This window comes from Mauremys reevesii, linkage group 18, assembly GCF_016161935.1.
Source record: "Mauremys reevesii isolate NIE-2019 linkage group 18, ASM1616193v1, whole genome shotgun sequence".
In the NCBI taxonomy this organism is placed as follows: Eukaryota; Metazoa; Chordata; order Testudines; family Geoemydidae; genus Mauremys; species Mauremys reevesii.
In genome coordinates, this window is record NC_052640.1 from 22262341 (window position 1) to 22283487 (window position 21147).

Here is a 21147-nt window from a genome sequence, read left to right on the forward strand (position 1 = left end):
AACTGGTGCAAAGAGTGGGTGGATACTGGGATTGGTCAGTCAAGGAGTCAGGCTCTGGGAGAAGAGACGGCTGAGATTAGACGACAGTGGGAAATTTGGAATGAGGAGCCAGGATTGGGGGAAGACTGGGATTTGGAGGGAAAAGGAGACTTGGACTGGGATGAGGGAGGGGCAGAAAGAGTCAGGGTCAAGCTTGAGGATGAAAAGGGCAAAAGGGTCTGTAGTCACTAGAGCAGGGGTTCTGAAACTTCGTTGCACTGCGATCCCCTTCTGACAACAAACATTTCTACATGACCCCAGGAGGGAGGACTGAAGCCTGAGCCCCGCTGCCCCTGTAACCTGAGACCCACCACCCAGGGCTGAAGCCCTCGGGCCCCAGCAAGTCTAATGCCAGCCCTGGCAACCCCATTAAAATGGGGTCACAACCCACTTTGGGGTCACGACCCTCAGTTTGAGAACTGCTGCACTAAAGAAAACTCCTCTCCAGAACTTGAAATGTAACTCAGTATTCCTGAGTTTTTGATATTTCTTTGTTGTTGGGAAGTATCTGTGAAACTCACTGGCAAAGTGTATGTCTCCGGTTGCACACACAATCTTAATTGTGACACCTCTGAACTTTGGAGTGCTTGACTTTGCAATCCTAACATTGTTTTAATGAAGCTTTTTTGTGTAGTTTGTTATGCTGGTGTTTCGTTATCCAGCTCGAGAAGCACAAGTGTTCTGAAGGAAGAAACAGGCTAATTGCCTTGGTGCTTTAATTCCCCTTGAATCCTGACATGGACTTACTTTGAAGAATAAATTTCCTCCTAGCATAGTATAAGAGTTGTCCCCAACCCTGGAGTCCTGTCCAGTGCTAGACACCTACTAGAACTCTACTTCTTGGTGCACTATTGTGGAAAAGCAAGTTCAGGCAAGCGGCTTCCTCCGAGTGTGCACAGCATTACTCAGATAATTCTTTCCCCTTTTATGGTATTTCTCACCATGGCAACAATTGCAAATGACTGTATATTGTCCTGTTCGATGTAGGTGTGATTTCTGTCTTTTATTGGGCTCCTGATCTAGGCAATGACCTAGGCCTGGACTTCTAAGCAGCAGAGCACTATTGCTTGGCTGCTGTACCTAATTACATTGGTTTTATGTTCTCCTATCCCCTCCTCCTTAGTCCTCAGTCACTATTTTACTGGTGATTATTGAGCAACTGGATGGCAATATAGCTTCCCTGTTAAATTACAAAATGTGTTCTTCAGAAAGGTGAATACAACACTTCTTTTGTGTGAGTGCTGAAATGGTTCTTTAATCAAGTGTTAGTCTCTTTGCATGGCTGTGAGATGTCACACACACAGTAAAATTGAAACAGTTTCTCCCCGCCAGCCCCTTTGCCTATCTATTACCCTGTCTCTGGCACTCATTTTGTGCAATTTGCAGCAGCTTTTGGCAAAACGAAAGAAGTGTCAAGATGTTCTTCAGTAGAAAGTTAATTTAATCAATTCCTAGTTTTCCTTTACATGTAAGATTTCCTGTATTATGATTTAAGGTCATCTCTGCTAAGGATGGCTATAAAGACCAGACATTTGCACTGAATGTCCTATCGTTTCATTCAGGGACTAATGGAGCTGCAGATGGTGCTACCAACACCTGACAGTGATGAAAAGAATGGATTGAATCTGCTGCGCCGGCTCTGGGTGGTAAAGTTTGACGTGGAAGATGAGATTAGAAAACTGGCAGAGAGGTGAGAACTGTACTCTATTTAATGGATTGTAACAGTGATGCTTATTTGCCTTCCCACATGGGGTCTTACACAGAGAATCTGTGTAGATCTTGCCCCCAAAAAGGGTGAATCTTTAGATCTATCTGGTGTTCTATGTTTAGGGGGATCTCTAGTTGCCTGAAGAATGATCAATCACCCCTTTGTGTTACTTGCAGGCTGTGGGAATCTATGGGTCTGGAGTTGCAGCCTGATCTCTGTTCCCTGCTCATCAAAGATATTATCTACTACGAGGAAGCAGTGCGTCAAGCTGGTGCTGAGGCTCTTTCCAAAGCTGTAGAGCAGTATCGAAACCAAGCAGCTGAAGTCATGAGTAAACTTATGGAGATTTACCAGGAGAAGCTCTATGTAAGTAGCTGCTGTTGTGTGGAGTTACAGGCACAAACCACACATGCTCAGTGTTATGTCCTTTTCTTACTCAGTCTGTGCACTTACCACATTCTTCTGTTGGCACTGTCATATTTTTTGTTGAATGTGGCATTGCAGATGTGAGAGGCATCATGGATCTAAATTCTGTAGGCTAAAGAGAGGAAACTAGGCCAAGCTGCTAATAAACTTCTGCTATAACCTTTGGTTTTTTCTCTTCATGCTTTGTGTGTGTGTCTCCTTGGAAACGGATGTTGATTAAATGTATCCATTTCCCCACTCACAGAGGCCACCTCCAGTTTTGGATGCTCTGGGACGGGTGATATCCGAGTCTCCACCTGACCAGTGGGAAGCAAGGTACTGTCTCTCTTCAAATCCTGCTCTTCACTTCCAGTGCTTCCTAAATGAGATGCTTCAGGCTTTTGCTCATGTTATTGTAGGTGAGAGGGCAGTGTATGGTCCAGGGAAGTATTTGAAGAGTAAACTGCATTTGTACCAACAGGTAATTGTGTGGTCTTCCCTATTATGGGACACTTGTCTCTCTCAGAGCAGATTGTGCAGACCAGTGGTCCCCAACCTTTTTGTGACCAGTAGCACATTCATGTTTTCAGAAGAGCGTGGTGGGCACCAACATTTTTTCAAGGCTTATTTTGTATTTGTACATTAAATAATACAAAACCAAATTTAATATTACATAATATATGAATCCAGAGAAAAGCCGGAGAAAAGCCACGAGGACAGAGAACACCGGTGGCCACAGCCCTGGAGTGCTCTGTCCCCAGCAGGCGCGGGGTCCCAGATTCTCTTCTCTGCTGGGCACTAGGTGGGCCCTGCGCCTGCCGGGGACCGAGAACACCAGCGCCTGCAGCCCCAGAGTTCTCTGTCCCGGGCAGGCGCGGGGCCGTAGCTTCTCTCCCCTGCTGGGACCTAGGCAGGCCCCGCACCTGCCGGGAACAGAGAACACCGCGCCTGCAGCCTGAGTGCTCTGTCCCCGGCAGGTCCCCTGCTGGGCACTAGGCGGGCGCACATAAATGCCCCGGCGGGCGTCACGTTGGGGACCACTGGTGCAGACCAATACAGCATTGCATATTCTTCTGGAACATTTCCAGATCCATCAGACCATAGGTGGCATGTGGATTGCTGGCTGGGGGAGGCTAGCCCCCTGCTCTGCCCCTTCCAGCTGAGGTCCGGCCGCAGCCCAGAGCCTCCCACCCCGGCCACTGGCCCCTGCCTCACGCTAGTGGGCCCCAGCCCTGGAGTGCCAGCCTGAGCTGGGGCTGCTGCACAGAGGAACTGGGAAGAGCAGGAAGTAGGAGGGGGCCTGGGGGCGGGACATGGGCAAAGCCACACCTGGCTGGGAAGGCACAGCCTTCCTCAGCCTATGATACCTGCCGTCCATGCATCAAACTGTTGGTCTTCACAAATTTATCCCTGTCAGTCTCATAAGAACAGAATCTTTTCCAGTCAAAATGGCTCGTTTGTGATTTATGTCAACAGATTCTCTGTTCCATGCTCAATCATTTGTGTCAAGAATAGCAGTGCTAGCCTTAGTGAACTGGACAAATTCCAACTTGGATAATTACATTCTGCCTACTTAAATGCTTTCTGTAGTTTTAATTGGACAGCGTATTGGTCACTGCTTCCCTTAAACAAATCTGGTCTTCAGTGCTTATATGCACTGTTATATGGTTACTGTGTGTCAGTGGTAGATGAAGTGATCCTTGTGTTTGGGTTTGTGTAAAGCACTTGAGCTCCTTCAGATGAAAGTTGCTGTATGAATGCCAGATTATTGTTCCTTTGGGAACTTGCAGCAGAGAGCTGAAAGTGAAATGGTGGTTGCTGCTCTGGGATCATCACTTTGGGAAAATTGGCACAGCTGCTGAACTGTCTGAAATGTTACAGTTCCATGACGTTCTCTCTGTTAATGGTTGGAATTGGAAGTGTGATAGCTGCAAAAAACAAGGGCTTAGGAAAGTCACTGGTCTGAATCATGGAAGCCCAATTCATACATAATACATTTTTTTTTTATACAGATGTGGCATAGCCTTGGCCTTGAACAAACTCTCTCAGTACCTGGATAGTTCTCAGGTGAAGCCCCTTTTTCAGTTCTTTGTACCTGAGGCCCTTAATGACCGGAATACTGAGGTCCGGAAGTGCATGCTAGATGCAGCTCTTTCTACACTCAATACCCATGGCAAGGTAAGCTCAAATTCTCCTTCTCTTAAAGATGGGAATAAACATGAGTGGGACTTGGATACTGTGTTGAAGCCGCTATATTAGGTAAAGCCATTGGTACAAAGTAACTGTTGAAAACCTTCATCTAATGAGAATTCCTTTCTCAAACACTTTTAAAATACATTACAGTAGTGACAGTACAGACTAACAGCCTAAGATTCTCCTCTCACTTACACTATGGTAAATCAGGAGTAATTTAGTTGAAGTGACTGGAATTGAAATGGTGTAAAACTGGTGCAATAAAAGCAGAATTGGACTATACTGTTGAACAAAGGTAAGTAATAGTAACTGCTGTGAAGACGTAGCAGTGAGCACCATCAGAGGTTGCCTGTGTCTGACAAGATGTCACATGTATAACTTTAATCTCATGATGCCAGCATCTGAGAACTGTGTATATAACACCCTATATATATATAATGTAGGAGGCCTTGCGTACAAACCTTAGACCCTTTGGCATTTTAAAAATGAATCAAATTAAAAAACCCGAAAATTAAAGAAAATGCATGTTTAGTATAGTAAAAATATATGGTATTTCACATGTAGCTGGTGTATGGCTCTGTCAAGAAAAGATGAGTTGTCAAACCCAAAGCACTGCGCCCTGGATGGATTTTGGAGGGGAGAGTTGGAACTCCCTCATCCAGGCTTCATGGGGTCTCTTTGTGATCACTCCGTTCCTGTAGTCAAGAAGAACTTGAGTATTGTCACCACTAGCTAGTGCTCTTAGTCGCCAGATGAGCAATATGAGGTGCACTTTCCTCTTTTGCTCCCAGCTTCTATTAATTCAGGGAACAAGAGAATGGGTGCTGAAATCCAAAGCAGCTCTCCCACATGGTAATGCCCACCATTCTGACAGGTTTGTGTATCTATTTTTTTTTTTTTAATATTTAAGAACTAACTGCTCTTTCACAGGAAATAGCCATAGCCTGTAGGATACCACGTGGTCCTAAATGCTGCAGTGCATGAGACTATCTCTGTATGGAAAATGAACTGTAAATTGAGACTCTCATAATTGCTTAGTTTTAGCCTCTGATAAGGATAACAAGGTCTCGCTGAGCAGAGAAAACCTTGCTCTGAGAGTGGACTTTAGTAGCAGGTGACATTTTCTACGTTTTGTTTTTCAGGACAATGTTAACTCTCTCTTGCCTGTGTTTGAAGAATTCCTGAAAAATGCTCCAAATGATGCCAACTACGATGCCGTCAGACAGAGCGTGGTCATTCTGATGGGCTCCTTGGCAAAACATCTAGACATGAGTGACCCTAAAGTGAAACCAATTGTTGCCAAGCTGATAGCAGCCCTGTCTACTCCATCCCAACAGGTACCTCCTTTCAGAAGTTCTCAGGAGCCAAGCAGAAGCAGGTTAATTCTCTAATACTTTCAGAGATTTCATCACTTGCTGTCATCCCTGTGCTTGGAAATATGGACTCCAGGCACAACAGGAGTAGTGAGTTACAGAGCAGTGGCTTTAGAGTGTTATATAGGGAATGTGTATTCTCTAAGCCAGCGGCTTTCAGCCTGTGCTCCATGGACCCCTGAGGGTCTGCAGACTATGTCTGAGATTTCCAAAGAGGCTCACGCCTCCATTTGAGATGTTTTAGGGATCCAAAAATGAGAAAAGGTTGAAAACCATGAGTCTAAGCAGTTACACTCTGAAGTCAAACATGAGTTCAGATTTAGTAACATGAGAAGGCAGAAACCTGTCGCGGGGGACACATACCAGTGGATCAGCAAGGTGAGTGGTGGGGACAGGATATAGTGTTAGTGACATACACCTTGTGATATGTTTGATAACTGGTGGGTTTTTCCATAGGTCCAGGAGTCTGTTGCAAGCTGTTTACCACCTCTTGTGCCTGCAATTAAAGACGATGCAGGAGGAATGATACAGAAGCTAATGCAGCTGCTTTTAGAGTCTGATAAGTATGCTGAGCGCAAAGGTGCAGCGTATGGACTGGCAGGCTTGGTGAAAGGCCTTGGCATCCTCTCTCTCAAACAGCAGAAGATGATGACCACATTGACTGATGCCATTCAGGATAAGAAGAACTTCCGCCGGCGAGAAGGTGAGTGGCAGGCCCTCTCCTCTCCATCTTTTTGAAGTTTTCTATATTTGATCTGCTGACACTTGTACCAGACATACTGATACCTGTACTTCCTCCATTTACTTGGGACTGACTGACTTGCATAGGAAATCCTGTATCTGGTTACTCTTTTCCCGTCGATTGATACTGTTAAAGTGGGGAATGTGGGTCTCCTGAAAGCTTGATTTCTCTTGTACAGTATATTTTAAAACAAACAAAAAAAACCCCACCTCACAATGGAGTAGAGGAAGGGGTCTTAGTCTCTGGAATGTGTCCTCACTTTCATCTCAGATAAGGGTGTTGCTAGGGAGGCTCTTTCTTCACTCAGGGCAGTAAGGATAGGAGTGTAAGCTGGTCCAGAGGTGGCGATGGGTTTTTAAAACCTCTTCATTGCATTTGCTGCTGTATGTTTTCCATCCTTATTTCTGTTTCCTTCACTCTAATCCTAACTTACACTGGGACTCAGAAGGCTACCAAGCTTCATTTTTAATGCTATCAGCCTCTGTACCGTCTTTGGGGAGCAAAAGTCCCCGACACAATACTCCCCTCTGGTTTAAGGAGGGAGAATGAGATGCCCAGGAGGTTTCTGGATCCGAGTTTCCCACAAAAAATTACCTCTTAGCTCCTCAGGCAAATCTGATCTTCACTTCTGATCCCGCTAGAGTGGTGTATTATTTCCTGATTATCCTGTCTTTTTCTAGGGGCTCTGTTTGCCTTTGAGATGCTCTGCACCATGCTTGGGAAGCTCTTTGAGCCCTATGTGGTTCATGTGTTACCCCATTTGCTGCTTTGTTTTGGAGATGGAAACCAGTATGTGCGAGAGGTGAGTAAAAGGTTTCTGAGAACGAGGAATGTGAGAGGTGGTAGCAAAAACTATTCTTATTCTGAATAACTATTTAAATTGAAAAAAACCCGAACCCTTGTACAAACCACAGGCTAGTAGAACTTGATTTCATTGATAACCAATAGCATCGTATTCCACTGGGCATTAACTCTAGGTTGGGGCTGTCTTTTAACTAGCTGTACTGTTGGACATCCACACTGTTTTACCCCAGGGCCATGTTCCCACTGGCTCTTTAAAGAAGCGGGAGAAACCAGCAGTGAGGCAGATTATAAATGTCCTCTTTCCTCCTCCGAGGCTGCAGACGACTGTGCCAAGGCAGTGATGAGCAACCTCAGCGCTCATGGCGTGAAGCTGGTGCTACCATCACTTCTGGCGGCACTTGAGGAGGAGTCTTGGAGAACCAAAGCTGGTATGGACTAGTGTTTGACTCTGCTATAGTTCAGAGGAGCTTGAAGTTCACTGAAACACCACTTGTCTGGTTTATTCTTTCATCCCAGTGAACGCTGTGAGATCTTGTTCTCTTCGTTCTGCTACAGCATGGAGCTTTTGGAATGAATGCTTCATTTATCATCTGTCTCAGAACATATTTAAGCAGCATTTTCTTGTGACTGGATTCTAAGAAACATTCTCTTGCAGCTATAGAGGTAGCTGGAGAGCAGGAATCTTGCCCCGCCACCCCTTTTTAAAACTTCCCATTATCTATGCATCCGAAGAAGTGAGCTGTAGCTCACGAAAGCTCATGCTGAAATAAATTTGTTAGTCTCTAAGGTGCCACAACTACTCCTGTTCTTTTTGCGGATACAGACTAACATGGCTGCTACTCTGAAATCAGCAACGTGTGTGTTTTGTGGACTCTTGCTCTGGGCAGGGCTGAGTTTGAGTTGAACACTGCCATTGCCAGTCTCTTCCGTTGCATTAATTTTCTCTTACTCTGTGTTCAGGATCCGTGGAGTTGCTGGGGGCTATGGCGTACTGTGCCCCAAAACAGCTCTCTTCCTGCCTGCCAAATATTGTGCCAAAACTCACTGAAGTGCTCACAGACTCCCATGTAAAAGTGCAAAAGGCAGGACAGCAGGCTCTTAGGCAAATTGGCTCTGTTATCAGGAATCCGGAGATCCTGGGTAAGAACCCTGTGCCTGTTTGTGTGTGTATCTGTTGTTTGATTGCTCGATGCATCCTGATATGAGACCCTAGTTCATAACCATGTCCTAGAGCAGAACCCTTTTAGTTTGTGTTCACATTGAATCATATAAACTTGAAACAAAATCCACTTTTAGAAAGGTATAACCTGAAAACTGCAATGCTTTTATGCAGTCTTTTATGCTTTTATGTCTGCTTTTATGCTTTCTAAATGTTCTCTGAACCTTCTCAGCTAATGTCAATAGGGTTCCCTTTGCCATTTCTCACTTTGTCATTCTTTAGAAGGATTAGCACTTCTTTGGGTGGGCGCGAGGACACCAGCTGTGGCTGAAGCTGTCTCACTTGTCTGTTCCATGTACAAATATAGCATTTTTCTCTCCCATTTTGAAATGTGTAGCAATTGCTCCAGTACTGTTGGATGCACTCACTGACCCATCCAGGAAGACCCAGGAGTGCCTGCAGACCCTGCTGGATACCAAGTTTGTCCATTTCATTGATGCACCGTCTCTGGCCCTCATTATGCCCATTGTTCAGAGAGCCTTTCAAGATCGTTCCACGGACACCAGGAAAATGGCTGCCCAGATCATTGGAAACATGTACTCCCTGACTGATCAGAAGGTATAGTACTGTGGAGAGGCGAAATAGAGTAACAGAGCAAGAGACTAGGAATATTTTATTGGTGTCTAGGTTCTTATTCAGGGTAATAAGAGAACTCTGAGCAGTTCCACTAACTAAACATGGCTGTTATGTGAGCAAGTGACTTCTGCAAAGATAATGAAAATCCTAGCATAGTTGAGACCATCAGCTTAAAAACTTTCTCCTTTGATTTACTGTATAACTCTGGTGACATATACATTCCCCAAACAAGTCTTGTAGAAGAATAGGTAAATATCAGTGCTGTAAGAGAGATGCCTCCATAAATCCACTACTACTGAATGAACAGAGATTTTCAGTGGTGGTTCACAGAAGGAAAAGCTGAAATAATGTAGAGTGAAGATCGGTGTTTGATTCCTTGATTGCTAGTTACTCTCTAAAATTAAACCTTGCATTGAGGGGAAGAGGGCTGGATTTAATTTAGGAAACCAAAATTTAATTTATGAATCAGCTTGAAAGGGTTTTGAGTGACCTGCCTAGTGTGATAGTGCTCTGTAAGGACCGCGTAGGAAAACTGAGTCAATTTGTGTATTATCAGTGCTGTGGAGGCAGTGTATTAAGCTCCCAGGGTACAGCTGTATCTAACTGTTACCAGACAAACATGAGATTCTGATGGCTCAGTTTTCTTTTTGAACCCAGCACTTAAACACTGGGCTTTTTGTTTTCAGGATCTGTCTCCTTACCTACCCAGTGTGACCCCTGGACTGAAAACTTCTCTGTTGGACCCTGTGCCTGAGGTAAGTCTTGGTAGAACTACAGTTCTACTCAAGAGTGAAGAGTCTTTCTGCCTGATAAATTAGGATTAATCCTAATCTTTCCACGAGCTAGTTTTTGGTTAGAATAGTGAGAGAAGCTGTGAAAAGTGATCAGGGAGGGGAATTAAGACCTCCATATCGCTCTGTCTTGATGACTTTCATTATGACTGGATATTTTGCAACTCTGCACTTCTCTCTTTTGCCTGTTAGGTGCGTACAGTATCTGCGAAGGCATTAGGAGCCATGGTGAAGGGCATGGGGGAGTCGTGCTTTGAGGATTTGCTGCCATGGCTGATGGAGACGCTGACATATGAGCAGAGTTCAGTGGATCGATCTGGTGCAGCGCAAGGTAAGTATAACAGGAGCTGAGCAATGGTGTTGGGAGTTGCTTAGCTTGGACGAAATAGTAGTTTGCGTGTGTCGTCATTGTGTGTATACCAGTTCTGAAATCAAGTGTTGTTTTTCAGGTCTGGCTGAAGTCATGGCAGGGTTGGGGGTAGAAAAGCTGGAGAAACTTATGCCAGAAATTGTAGCTACAGCCAGCAAAGTGGACATCGCACCCCATGTCCGGGATGGTTATATCATGATGTTCAACTACCTGCCCATCACCTTTGGAGACAAGTTCACCCCCTATGTTGGGCCAATCATACCGTGCATCCTTAAGGTAGGAAGCAGATGGCAGGAAATTCATGTCGTAGGGAAGGAAAGTTCTCAGGTATTTCTAAATGCCTAATAGAGTAATTGATATTTGCATGGCATTGTCCATGGCGGATTCTATTCCTTGCTCTTCCAAGGTCCTTGATAGCATTGTTTGCTGGGTTTTACGTGTGGCTCTCAGTAAATCCTTGACTTTGGAGATTGTGGGAAATGGGAAGAGGTCTCCACTGGGCATTCACTGCTTTGTAACTCATTCTTTTAATGGATGAAGGGGAGGAATGCACCATCTCACTGTGTGGAAATCAAGTGCCATCTATTTGGTATTTTCCTCCACATTGAAAACCACACTGTATTGTGATTTGTCTCTTGGTCTAGGCTCTGGCAGATGAGAATGAGTTTGTGCGAGACACTGCCCTTCGTGCTGGACAGAGAATCATCAGCATGTATGCAGAAACTGCAATTGCTCTTCTCCTGCCTCAGCTTGAGCAAGGCCTCTTTGATGACCTGTGGAGAATAAGGTAGGGAATAAGTTTTTAACCCTGCAGTAACCATCCTTCCATCAGTGGAAGATTGGGTGGGTTTAGAGCCTCTCAGTGTTGCTCTTTAAGGAAGTGTAGGAACTGCTTTGAAACAAGAGGCTCTCCCTTCTCCATGTGGACTAAGTGTGGTGTCTTCGTAGTAGTACTCTCTGACTCAGAATATGGAGTGGAATATGGAACATGCAGTTTCTCCCAGATGATAGTGCAAAATACTCCTACTGGATCACTTAGCCAAGTTGCAATTTTAAAATGCTTTTCCACAGCAGTTTCTGTGGTAATATTTAGCACTCACATACTCATACTGCATTTCTTTTTTCAAAGTGCTGTCTCAACAAGCATTCCCCCTCGTGTGGAAACATGAAGTGGAAAGAACCCTGATCATAGCCAATAATGATGTCTAAAAATTAGTTCTATAAAATGGCTACTGATAAGTGCAGTCATGTGGCATCCCAAGTGTGTATTCATATCAACACAAAAGCCAGTGGACATAGCCAGTGTGCAAATGATTTTACCCACAGGCTATTTTGCTCCTCTTCATAGTTCAGATCAAGGCTTATTTGTCATTTTGCTGCCCTAACATGGGGGCTCTCTAATCTCTGTTTTAGTTTGGATTCCCTCCATCCCATCATCTTTATAGTGCTCTTTCTCACTCAGATTGACAGTTCACATTGACCTGGTTCTCTGCCTCACCATTTGCTCCCACGGTAATGTCTAGGATAACAGTCAGTTCGGACAGGTACCCCTTGTTTTCTTTTTTTCTGCATGTAACACTGATCTTACTCCCTTTGTCAGGTTTAGCTCAGTTCAGCTCCTTGGGGATCTTCTGTTCCATATCTCAGGAGTCACTGGAAAAATGACAACAGAAACTGCCTCAGAGGATGACAACTTTGGAACAGCCCAGTCAAACAAGGTAAATGCTGTTGTCTGTTGCTGTGTTCCCATTTGTGGGGAGAACCTATGGGGTGACCTTTATGATGGCAATACCTCTTCTAAGTTTCATGTGGTGAAAAGTGCAACGTTGGCTTCACTGGTTTCCTTTTATTTATTTCAGGCCATTATTAGTGCTCTTGGTGTGGAACGGCGGAACAGAGTTCTGGCAGGTCTGTACATGGGCCGATCAGACACCCAGCTCGTAGTTCGTCAGGCATCCTTGCACGTCTGGAAAATTGTGGTCTCAAACACACCTCGCACACTGCGTGAAATTTTGCCAACCCTCTTTAGTCTTCTGTTGGGGTTCTTGGCCAGTACTTGTGCAGACAAGAGAACGGTAAGGGGTTCTGCACAGGTGGTACTCTAACAAAGGTTACTCTGTTCATAACTGGTGTTTGATGAATGTGGTTACTCTTTGTATAAACCGCCCCAAAGCTGCCACTAACCTAACCTTATTAAACACACGTGTCTCTCCTCTACACAATCCTTGTTTATTCAGAGCAGCTACGGTGAAATAAACATTTTTTTAAACCTCCCTTTTCATAGCTGTGTTCCCATCTCCACTGATCATTAACTGTGCTATGAACACTTGCTTATGGATAAAATATGGCATATAAGAGTACAACAAACAGAGATTTAAAAAAAATAATCACCTCAGCCATTAAGTTTCATGCGACTGAGAAATGGAAGTGTTGGGTTTCAGATGTTTGTATTGTTAAAAGTTTAAAAGGAAGTGAAAATGTGCACGTGGTTATACTGTCTAGCGTGGCAGTATGGACTGTATTTAATGAATGTATACGTAGCATGTATGCTGTATCTAGATGCAGTCTGTATTCATCTGAACACTCTGATGGACTGAGGTACATAATGCTAACTGCCTTAGATCTCTTACTAGTTAGAATGGAATGTTCCAGTTCAGTTGAGGTTGACACGTTCTAACTAGTTGCTTGTGATAACTGTTCAGAGTGACCCTGTTGTATGATTGTTGGGGACAGGTTGCAGCACGGACTCTGGGGGACCTTGTTCGAAAGTTGGGAGAGAAGATCCTTCCAGAAATCATCCCTATCCTGGAAGAGGGTTTGAAGTCAGAGAAGAGCGATGAGAGGCAAGGTGTCTGCATTGGTTTGAGTGAGATCATGAAGTCCACCAGCAGGGATGCAGTAAGTTAAATTCCAGAGGGGAAATTTAAAACTTCTTAGTCCATGTGATATTATAAAATACGTGCCTTGCAGTTAAGGGATGAAAATGCAGAAAACTTGCTTTATGAACTGCCATAAAAGGAACTGAATTTCAGGACTTGTAACTAGTTGGAACTGCTGTCCAGATAAAATTAAGTGTGTGTGTGTGTGTGTGTGTATATTTATGTCTGCAATTGGCAGTCTTAAAACAGTGCAACCTGTCTTCAGGTTATGAGGCATAAGAGTTGAAAACTTATTTTAAATTAATCTAGCTTATTGTGGATGTTATAGATTTTTCACACAAATTAATCCATCTACATTTTCCATGAATTAATTTCAAGTAAAGAGCAATTTATTTTCTGTTGTGTAAGTCCTGAGTTCCCAGCTGCTGTGTTCAGGTGTACCTATGTTCCAGCTGCCATGGCCAGATGTCCTGTAATTGTATCTGTGTATCTCATAGGTGCTGTTCTTCTCAGAGTCCCTAGTTCCTACAGTGAGAAAAGCTCTGTGCGATCCTCTGGAAGAAGTCCGAGAGGCTGCAGCCAAAACATTTGAACAGCTGCACTCAACAGTCGGATACCAGGCTCTTGAAGACATCCTGCCATTTTTGTTGAAGCAGCTGGTAAGTGTTTCAGACGTGACCCAACACACTTTTAAAAAATTTCACTGTAGGACAAGTTTTGAGATTCTCGAGACAGGCTGAAGGAGGAGTTGGTCTGTAATGCTAGGTCTTTAGGGGAGGATCACAGGTCTAATGATTTCATTTCTTCCCTGGATTCATCTCCTCTGCAAGAGGGGAAGGGAATGGTCTTGTAGCTAAAGTACAGGACTAAGAGTTGGAACATCTGGGTAATCTGGCTCTGCTACGTGTCTCCACTGTCCTTTGGGAAGTCGCTTAATCTGTGTGCCTCACTATGGAGATTCTTCCCAACCTGGTAGGGAGGCTTGATTCAGTGTCTGAAAAAGGCTTTGAGAGCCCCAGGTAGAAGGACTTATATAGGTGCTGGTTGTATGATTATCCCAAAATTGACACTTGAAACAAGGTCTAGGTTGCTGTGGCAGAGACAATCTTGTAGGTGAGCTGGCTAACTCCCTGTACTCCCTTTGTAGGATACTGAAGAGACATCCGACTTTGCTCTGGACGGTCTTAAGCAAGTTATGACTGTTAAGAGCCGTGTGGTGCTGCCTTACTTGGTGCCAAAGGTATATTTTGGAACAAATCTAAACTTTGTAGAGTGTTTTATTTCTTCTTGCTTCAAATATTATCTGCACTGATACTCAAAAATTGGGAGCAAAATTTCAAACTCTGCACAGATTACTTGCCAGAAGCACTCATTGTAATTTGGATTATGATATACCCATGTTTAAGAATTGTATTATGTGAGATGCCTTCTGAAAAATCTTTCTGGAGTAAAATACTGTTGCTTCTCCTGTTTCCTTTAGCTAATTTCTCCTCCTGTAAACACCAGAGTGCTAGCATTCCTCTCATCTGTGGCAGGCGATGCTCTGACACGGCATCTGGGTGTAATACTACCTGCTATGATGTCTGCACTGAAAGAGAAGCTGGGCACCGCTGATGAGCACCTGGTAAGTGGCATAGTTCATTTTTTGGTAAGTAAGGAAGACTAGTATTTTAAGTTCAGTTATAAACAATGTTTCAGGGTTTTTAGATATATTGATGGTATGTTTTAATTCAATCCATTAGCCCCTGGATACAAGGATCTTTTTGCTGGTGGTATATCAGGAGTTGGGAAATTTAGACTACCTGAATCTAAATGGGTTTGGCCAACAGTGTTCCCAATTAACGAGATCTGTTTGTAGCATTAGAAAACTGGGGCATTAGATGAGAGACTAAAAATATATATATTTTCTTACAGTTCTTACTGTGAGTGTGGTTCTATTACTACACTGCTTCTTGTGATTTCAAAAATATATAATATGCGAAGTCCCCAAGCGTTGATTGTTTTTGTCTGTCTGTTTAGCCCGGTGTAACTAGAAATTAAAATGATGGATTCATTGTCCATTCTTAGGCCTGGTCTACACTGGGGGGAGAATTGATCTAAGTTACGCAACTTCAGTTACGTGAATAACATAGCTGAAGTCAACGTACTTAGACCTACTCTGCGGTGAGTCGACTGCTGCCACTCCCCCGTTGACTCTGCCTGCGCCTCTCTTGGCGGTGGAGTACAGGAGTTGATGGGAGAGCGCTTGGGGATCGATTTATCGCGTCTAGACTAGAGTGTAGTAGAAGACATACCCTTAGATGTCTGTTAGCTGATCTTTCAGTCTCCTAACCCAGAGATTCCATGGAGCTATCTGAATTTGTCCATAGCTGACAGTCCCTATGGTGACACAGACCATGGAACTGCTTGGATCAAGCTGAAGTATTGTGTGCTGGGGCCTGTGATCTCTAAACCTTTGCACTGAAGATGGAGCAAAATGCAACCACACTCACTTTATGTAAATTAAGTGCAGCCCTTTGACTCTTGGGAAGCTACCTATGCAGCTTCTCAGTTGGGCAAAGTTTAGGCAATTTTTAGGTTTAGAGAGAATCTACCATGTACTCTACTCTCCATCCTTCAAAAATGGTATTCCACCCTTAGTTTATGCCCTGGATTTATCATTAAATATGGGCAATCTACTGTTAAAATTAGTTACTAACCAATAAGAAATTTATTTGGGCTCTAGATGGACGACGAGAACAGGAGACCTGTAGATCATGTGACTGATTTCCATGAACAGTAATTAACAATTGTACAGTTTATCCTGGAGGATAATGGTCTGTCAGGCAACAGCATTAAGTAAGGCCTTGAGACCTGTGACTTTTATTCTGGTTGAAAGTTAACATAAAGTTCATTCTGACTTTTTAGGAAATGGCTAACTGCCAGGCTGTAATCCTGTCTGTGGAAGATGATGGGCAGAGAATTATCATTGAAGATCTATTAGAAGCCACTCGCAGCCCTGAGGTGGGAATGAGGCAGGCAGCAGCTGTCATTCTAAACATTTACTGCTCCAGATCAAAAGCAGACTGCACTGCCTATCTCAGGAACTTGGTCTCAGGCTTGATCAGACTTTTTAATGATACCAATCCTGTGGTTCTGAATGAAAGCTGGGATGCTCTCAATTCCATCACCAAGGTGAGATATGGGACAGGGTTGTTGCAGCAATACAGACTGGGAGGGAATGGACCTGGTCAAATACTCCTACAAGAAAACACTTGATTTTCACTGGAAATGAGGTCTTTGCAAAGACTGTAGTATTTTAAGGACTGCACTAGACTAGTAGTAGTATGGGTGAAAGGCCAGACATTCAGAGAGAATGGGAATAGATAGCAGTGGCTTATCTCTTGGTAAACATGAGAGGAATTCAATAATTGTGGTGATTTAATGCTGTTACACAGTCTTTGCCCTTTCTGTCACTCCTGCAGAAATTAGATGCTGGGAACCAGCTTGCCCTCATTGAGGATCTGCACAGGGATATTCGTATGGTAGGGAATGAGGCCAAAGGAGAACACGTGCCAGGATTCTGTATTCCAAAGAAGGTAAATGATAAGTGTGTAGTGTGGGGCTGGGATTTACCACAATAATACTGTTGTGTCTTTCCAGTAACCTAGTTAATGTGATTTTTGTAGCTATCAGAATATTGTATTACTGGGGTATTCCAAACTTTTAGGTGTAGAGACTTTCTTTAGGTTACTGCTTTTACTTTATACCCCAGTTTGGGTTTCTGTTGTAAATAAATATTTGACAACTCTATAATGCACATGAGTCATATTAGTTGTCTTTTTGGTGGAAGTGTGAAACTGGACTTCTCTGCCAAATCTTTCAGAATTAAAACTTACTAAGCAGCAAGCAGTTTAGTGAGGCATAACTGCGCAAAAGTACTTCTAATGGAAATGAAGATCAGTAGGAAGTTGATAAGATATTTCCAAGTGTGCACTTCCAATGGGAGGTGGGGAGAAAGTAGGTTAGGTGTTGTCTGCATTGTTGGTTCTAGTTTTCTTGTTTGATTCCTGTGACAGGGAGTGACTTCTATTCTTCCGGTGCTGCGGGAGGGAGTTCTAACTGGTAACCCAGAGCAGAAAGAGGAAGCCGCAAAGGCATTAGGACTAGTTATTAAACTGACCTCTGCTGAAGCCCTGAAACCCTCCGTCGTGAGCATCACTGGACCACTTATTCGGATCTTGGGAGATCGGTTCAGCTGGAATGTCAAGGTGGCTTTGCTGGAAACATTAAGCCTTCTGTTGGCCAAGGTAAGATTCCAAATCGCTGGTAAACTTCTTTGTTTTTCCTTTTTGTCAAGTCTGAACTCCCCAGATCTGTTAACCTGCTCTACGTAACCAAGTTGCACTGGGCTTTTGTGTACTGTATTTAGTTACAAAGAATACTCATGTCATGGGTGTGAAAACCTTCAGTGCTTACTTCTCTGCTTTCTGACAACTGAATTCAGTTCTTGCATGGTTTTCCCATTTTTCAGCTGTGTGTTAGGGAGATTCTTTATCTGGATGGGCAAGTGCTGATTTTATCATTGTATCTAAGTGCTGTTAGAAGACACCACGCTTTTTCAGATCTTTCCTTTCTAGTTTTTGTTTCACATTTGAGTACATGTGATTCCCTCCCACCACCTAAATCTCTGCCTGTACAGGTTGGGATTGCCCTGAAACCATTCCTGCCTCAGCTACAGACCACCTTCACCAAAGCGCTACAAGATTCAAACCGTGCTGTCCGCCTTAAGGCTGCTGATGCGCTCGGTAAATTGATTGCCATCCATAGTAAAGTGGATCCTCTTTTTACTGAGCTGTTGAATGGAATCCGTTCCAGTGGGGATTCTAGCATCAGGTAAGCTGTGGAAAATGGGCAGGGCATGAACTACTTGGCAGTAGTGGGAAGAAAGGCAAGTTTAACTTTTTTAAAACAATTAACATCAGAGATGAGTTGACTGAAGAGCAGAAGCCAAGGTTATATAAATGCTATGAAAGACTCCAATAGTTTGTTTCCTATTTAGCATTTGTTTCAGTCCATATGGACTTGGTATTTTTTCCTAGTTCCAAGAATAAGTTCACCTACCAGTAAAATATCCGGCTCCCTAAGAAATGAGCCTCCTACTGGAGAAGATTTTCCCTCTTTGTGAATGGTCAAAGACCCTTCCCAGCAGTAAGAATGACAATCAGATGTGAACCAATGCAGGCATTTGTTGGTGCTGATGGTTTCCTGTCATTAGAGAAGCTCCATAGCCTTCAAATTTAGGCACACCCACCTTTGTGCTATTCATTGTGTCTGTGAATCTGTTGTTGGCAGCCAGCTCCTTGTACTTGGTTGACATTCTGTTTGGGGAAAACTGCAGTCTTGAATTGTAACTTGTGGTTGTTCACTGCAGAGACACCATGCTGCAAGCTCTGCGATTTGTAACACAAGGAGCTGGTGCTAAAGTGGACGCAACCATTAGGAAGACCATCACCACAGTGCTTCTAGGAATGCTGGGACATGATGAGGTATTGCTGCAAAGGGCCCGTGGAGGATGTCTTATGCACACTATGTTTGTTTTTTAATTTAAACTCTGAGCTTTCTAACAGAATTGTTTCCTAAAATAACTTCCTGGAGGAGTTACTAATAATACACTGGAAAGAGAGCTTATATAAAAGCAGGCTGAAGCTATGCATTGCTCACTAAACTGAATTTAATCTGTAAAACTGAAATCACTTCAACTCCTTACAGTATGTTGATTGAGAAGCAAATTTTATCCAAGAATAAAATACTTCCCTGGTCAATCTATTGTAACTCTTAAATTTTGTGAAATTAGTGTTTCTTTGGCTTCTTTGTGTGTTTGACCTTCCATTCCTTGCCAACATATTTGTTGAGGCAGCTAAAAACTATTCACTTACCATCAGCCGAAAGTAGGAAATATACCAGCTGCACTGTAAAAGCATATGTGAAGTCTTAACATCTCAGTCAGTATAGATAACCTCAATGTGGTAATACATTTCTCTTTCTTTTGGAGGGGTTACATCCTCCCTGACCAAGAAATTAGGCAGTTTTAAAGAGGCATGTTCTGCATATGGCAGATTGCCACACTGACTCTGGAACCAACATAGTTTTGCACCCAAGATCAAAATTCACATTCTGTCGTGACTGCCCCCTTATTCTACATCTGTAAAACACAGGTTGCTGGCATGTCAGAGATGGAAAAATTCTCATTGCAATGTAAATATCATAGACTATCAGGGTTGGAAGGGACCTCAAGAGGTCATCTAGTCCAACCCCCTGCTCAAAGCAGGACCAATCCAGTCAACGTGTGGAGAACTGCAATGGCGAGATCATCATTTTGGCAAGCTAAAGTAACAACTGGTGCTAAAAGTTTTGAAGCAGGCCATCTTCACTAGCAAGAGGGTATTTTGCAGGCAGACAGCAGGCACCACTGCTCCATTTCCCAGCCTGTAAATCAAGAATTTGACCTTTCCATGTCCACAAAAGGCTCTCTTAAATCACAAAGGTGAAAGCAAATGTGTTTTCCATGTGTATAACTCAATGCTTATGTCAAGTCAGTAGTGTAGTGCTATACTCTGCCCTGAGCTGGCCATTTTGGCTGTGGGCTTGATTTTGAATTCTACTGCAGTGTACAAGAAAACTTGGAGTTGACTGAAATCAACAAATGGTGAGAGTGAGGAGCTGGTTGTGAAATCTTCATTTTCCTTTGTGTTTTTGTTTCAGAGCTTCTTTTGTCACTTGGCCTTCTCAATGGAAATTGTCTATGTGTATCAAACTCTTCTAATTTTTGCCTCTCTCCCCCTCCTTTCCTTTTTAGGATGCTGCCCGCATGGCATCAGCTGGCTGTCTAGCAGAGCTGTGTGCATTTCTGTCAGAAGAGGAGCTCAGCACCCTTCTGCAGCAACACTTACTGGGTGTGTCTAGCAGAGAGATATAAATGTGTTCTGAAATAAACAGGACGTTTTATTAATTATGAAATCTTAAACTGTGGAGAAGACCCTGAGTACTATGGAATAGCACTTTCAGCCACTGGTCCCAGAGGCTCTCCTGGCTTGTGTTCTAGATTCTTCATTTTGAGCCTCAATTCTAGGGCTTCTGCTAGTCTCCCATTCATTAGCGTGCACTCTCATCCGCAGTGGAGCCTTGGATTACTCCTGTAATTTGAGGCAGCCAATGCTTCATTACCCAGAGCGCATGCAGAGTTGAATTGGGGATATGTAGAACATGGAGAGTTGAATTGGGGATACGTAGGACTTGCAGAGTTGAATGGAGAAGCTATAGGCACTAACAGATACAGCTGAGGTCGTACTGTAACAGACTGATGCAGCAGACCAAAAAGGTTAGAAACCTGTGTATTGTAAAAATATGTTTTTATGGAAAGTTTTGAAACAGCCGCCATTTTTTGTGTCGTTGGCTGTAACATTGAAAGATCATGGACTACTAATGCCCTAAGACTTCTAACTGCTCTTGGCGAATTAACTCCATTGTCCTGGTTTCTGGAAAAAAATGTTAATTCTCCAGGAACGGTTAGTGGTTTGGGGGTGTTACTATAGCATTCCACTCTGTGGAGTTAAAATGGGAATCTAGTGATTGGTTGCTATGAATCTATGAATTGCCGGCAAATGTGTTTATTTCATTGAAGAGATGTAGCTTCACTAATGATGACAAGATCCTTCACATTTTTAAATTGTTACATGTCAGAGAATAATACTTGATTGAGATCATCAGAGGCAATGGGATGAGCATGGGGCTGGGAACCAGGAACTGCTAAATTTAATCCCAGCTATGCCACAGACTCATTTTGTAGCCTTAAAATAAGTCATTTCTTTGTTCGTTCCCATAGCTGCAAAATGGGTCTCACATGATAGAGGTGTTGGGTTTAGTGTTAGTTTGCATCGAGCTCTCAAAGCAAGGTATTACTGAAGTGTTTGTTTATTTTTATGAAAACAGACAGAGATGAACATCAGCCTGACAAAACTCATTTATATCAGGTATAGTCAGTAGCAAGGCTCAATATTGCTCTCTCC

General features: G+C 43.4%; 1 protein-coding gene across 1 annotated transcript in view; it reads left to right on the forward strand.

Annotated features, from left to right (window-relative positions):
• GCN1 (GCN1 activator of EIF2AK4) overlaps positions 1–21147 on the forward strand; it is a 60829-nt gene that overhangs the window by 32206 nt on the left and 7476 nt on the right. The window contains exons 29-54 of the mRNA XM_039504871.1: positions 1602–1729; positions 1924–2113; positions 2418–2488; positions 4165–4330; positions 5488–5682; positions 6175–6421; positions 7141–7262; positions 7578–7692; positions 8225–8404; positions 8821–9041; positions 9746–9814; positions 10043–10181; positions 10300–10496; positions 10865–11007; positions 11821–11938; positions 12080–12295; positions 12954–13118; positions 13597–13758; positions 14247–14339; positions 14580–14723; positions 16007–16273; positions 16564–16677; positions 17158–17388; positions 17781–17974; positions 18513–18627; positions 19938–20034. Of these exons, the coding sequence (XP_039360805.1) occupies positions 1602–1729; positions 1924–2113; positions 2418–2488; positions 4165–4330; positions 5488–5682; positions 6175–6421; positions 7141–7262; positions 7578–7692; positions 8225–8404; positions 8821–9041; positions 9746–9814; positions 10043–10181; positions 10300–10496; positions 10865–11007; positions 11821–11938; positions 12080–12295; positions 12954–13118; positions 13597–13758; positions 14247–14339; positions 14580–14723; positions 16007–16273; positions 16564–16677; positions 17158–17388; positions 17781–17974; positions 18513–18627; positions 19938–20034 (4099 nt within the window). The remainder of the gene's footprint in view (positions 1–1601; positions 1730–1923; positions 2114–2417; positions 2489–4164; positions 4331–5487; positions 5683–6174; positions 6422–7140; positions 7263–7577; positions 7693–8224; positions 8405–8820; positions 9042–9745; positions 9815–10042; positions 10182–10299; positions 10497–10864; positions 11008–11820; positions 11939–12079; positions 12296–12953; positions 13119–13596; positions 13759–14246; positions 14340–14579; positions 14724–16006; positions 16274–16563; positions 16678–17157; positions 17389–17780; positions 17975–18512; positions 18628–19937; positions 20035–21147) is intronic.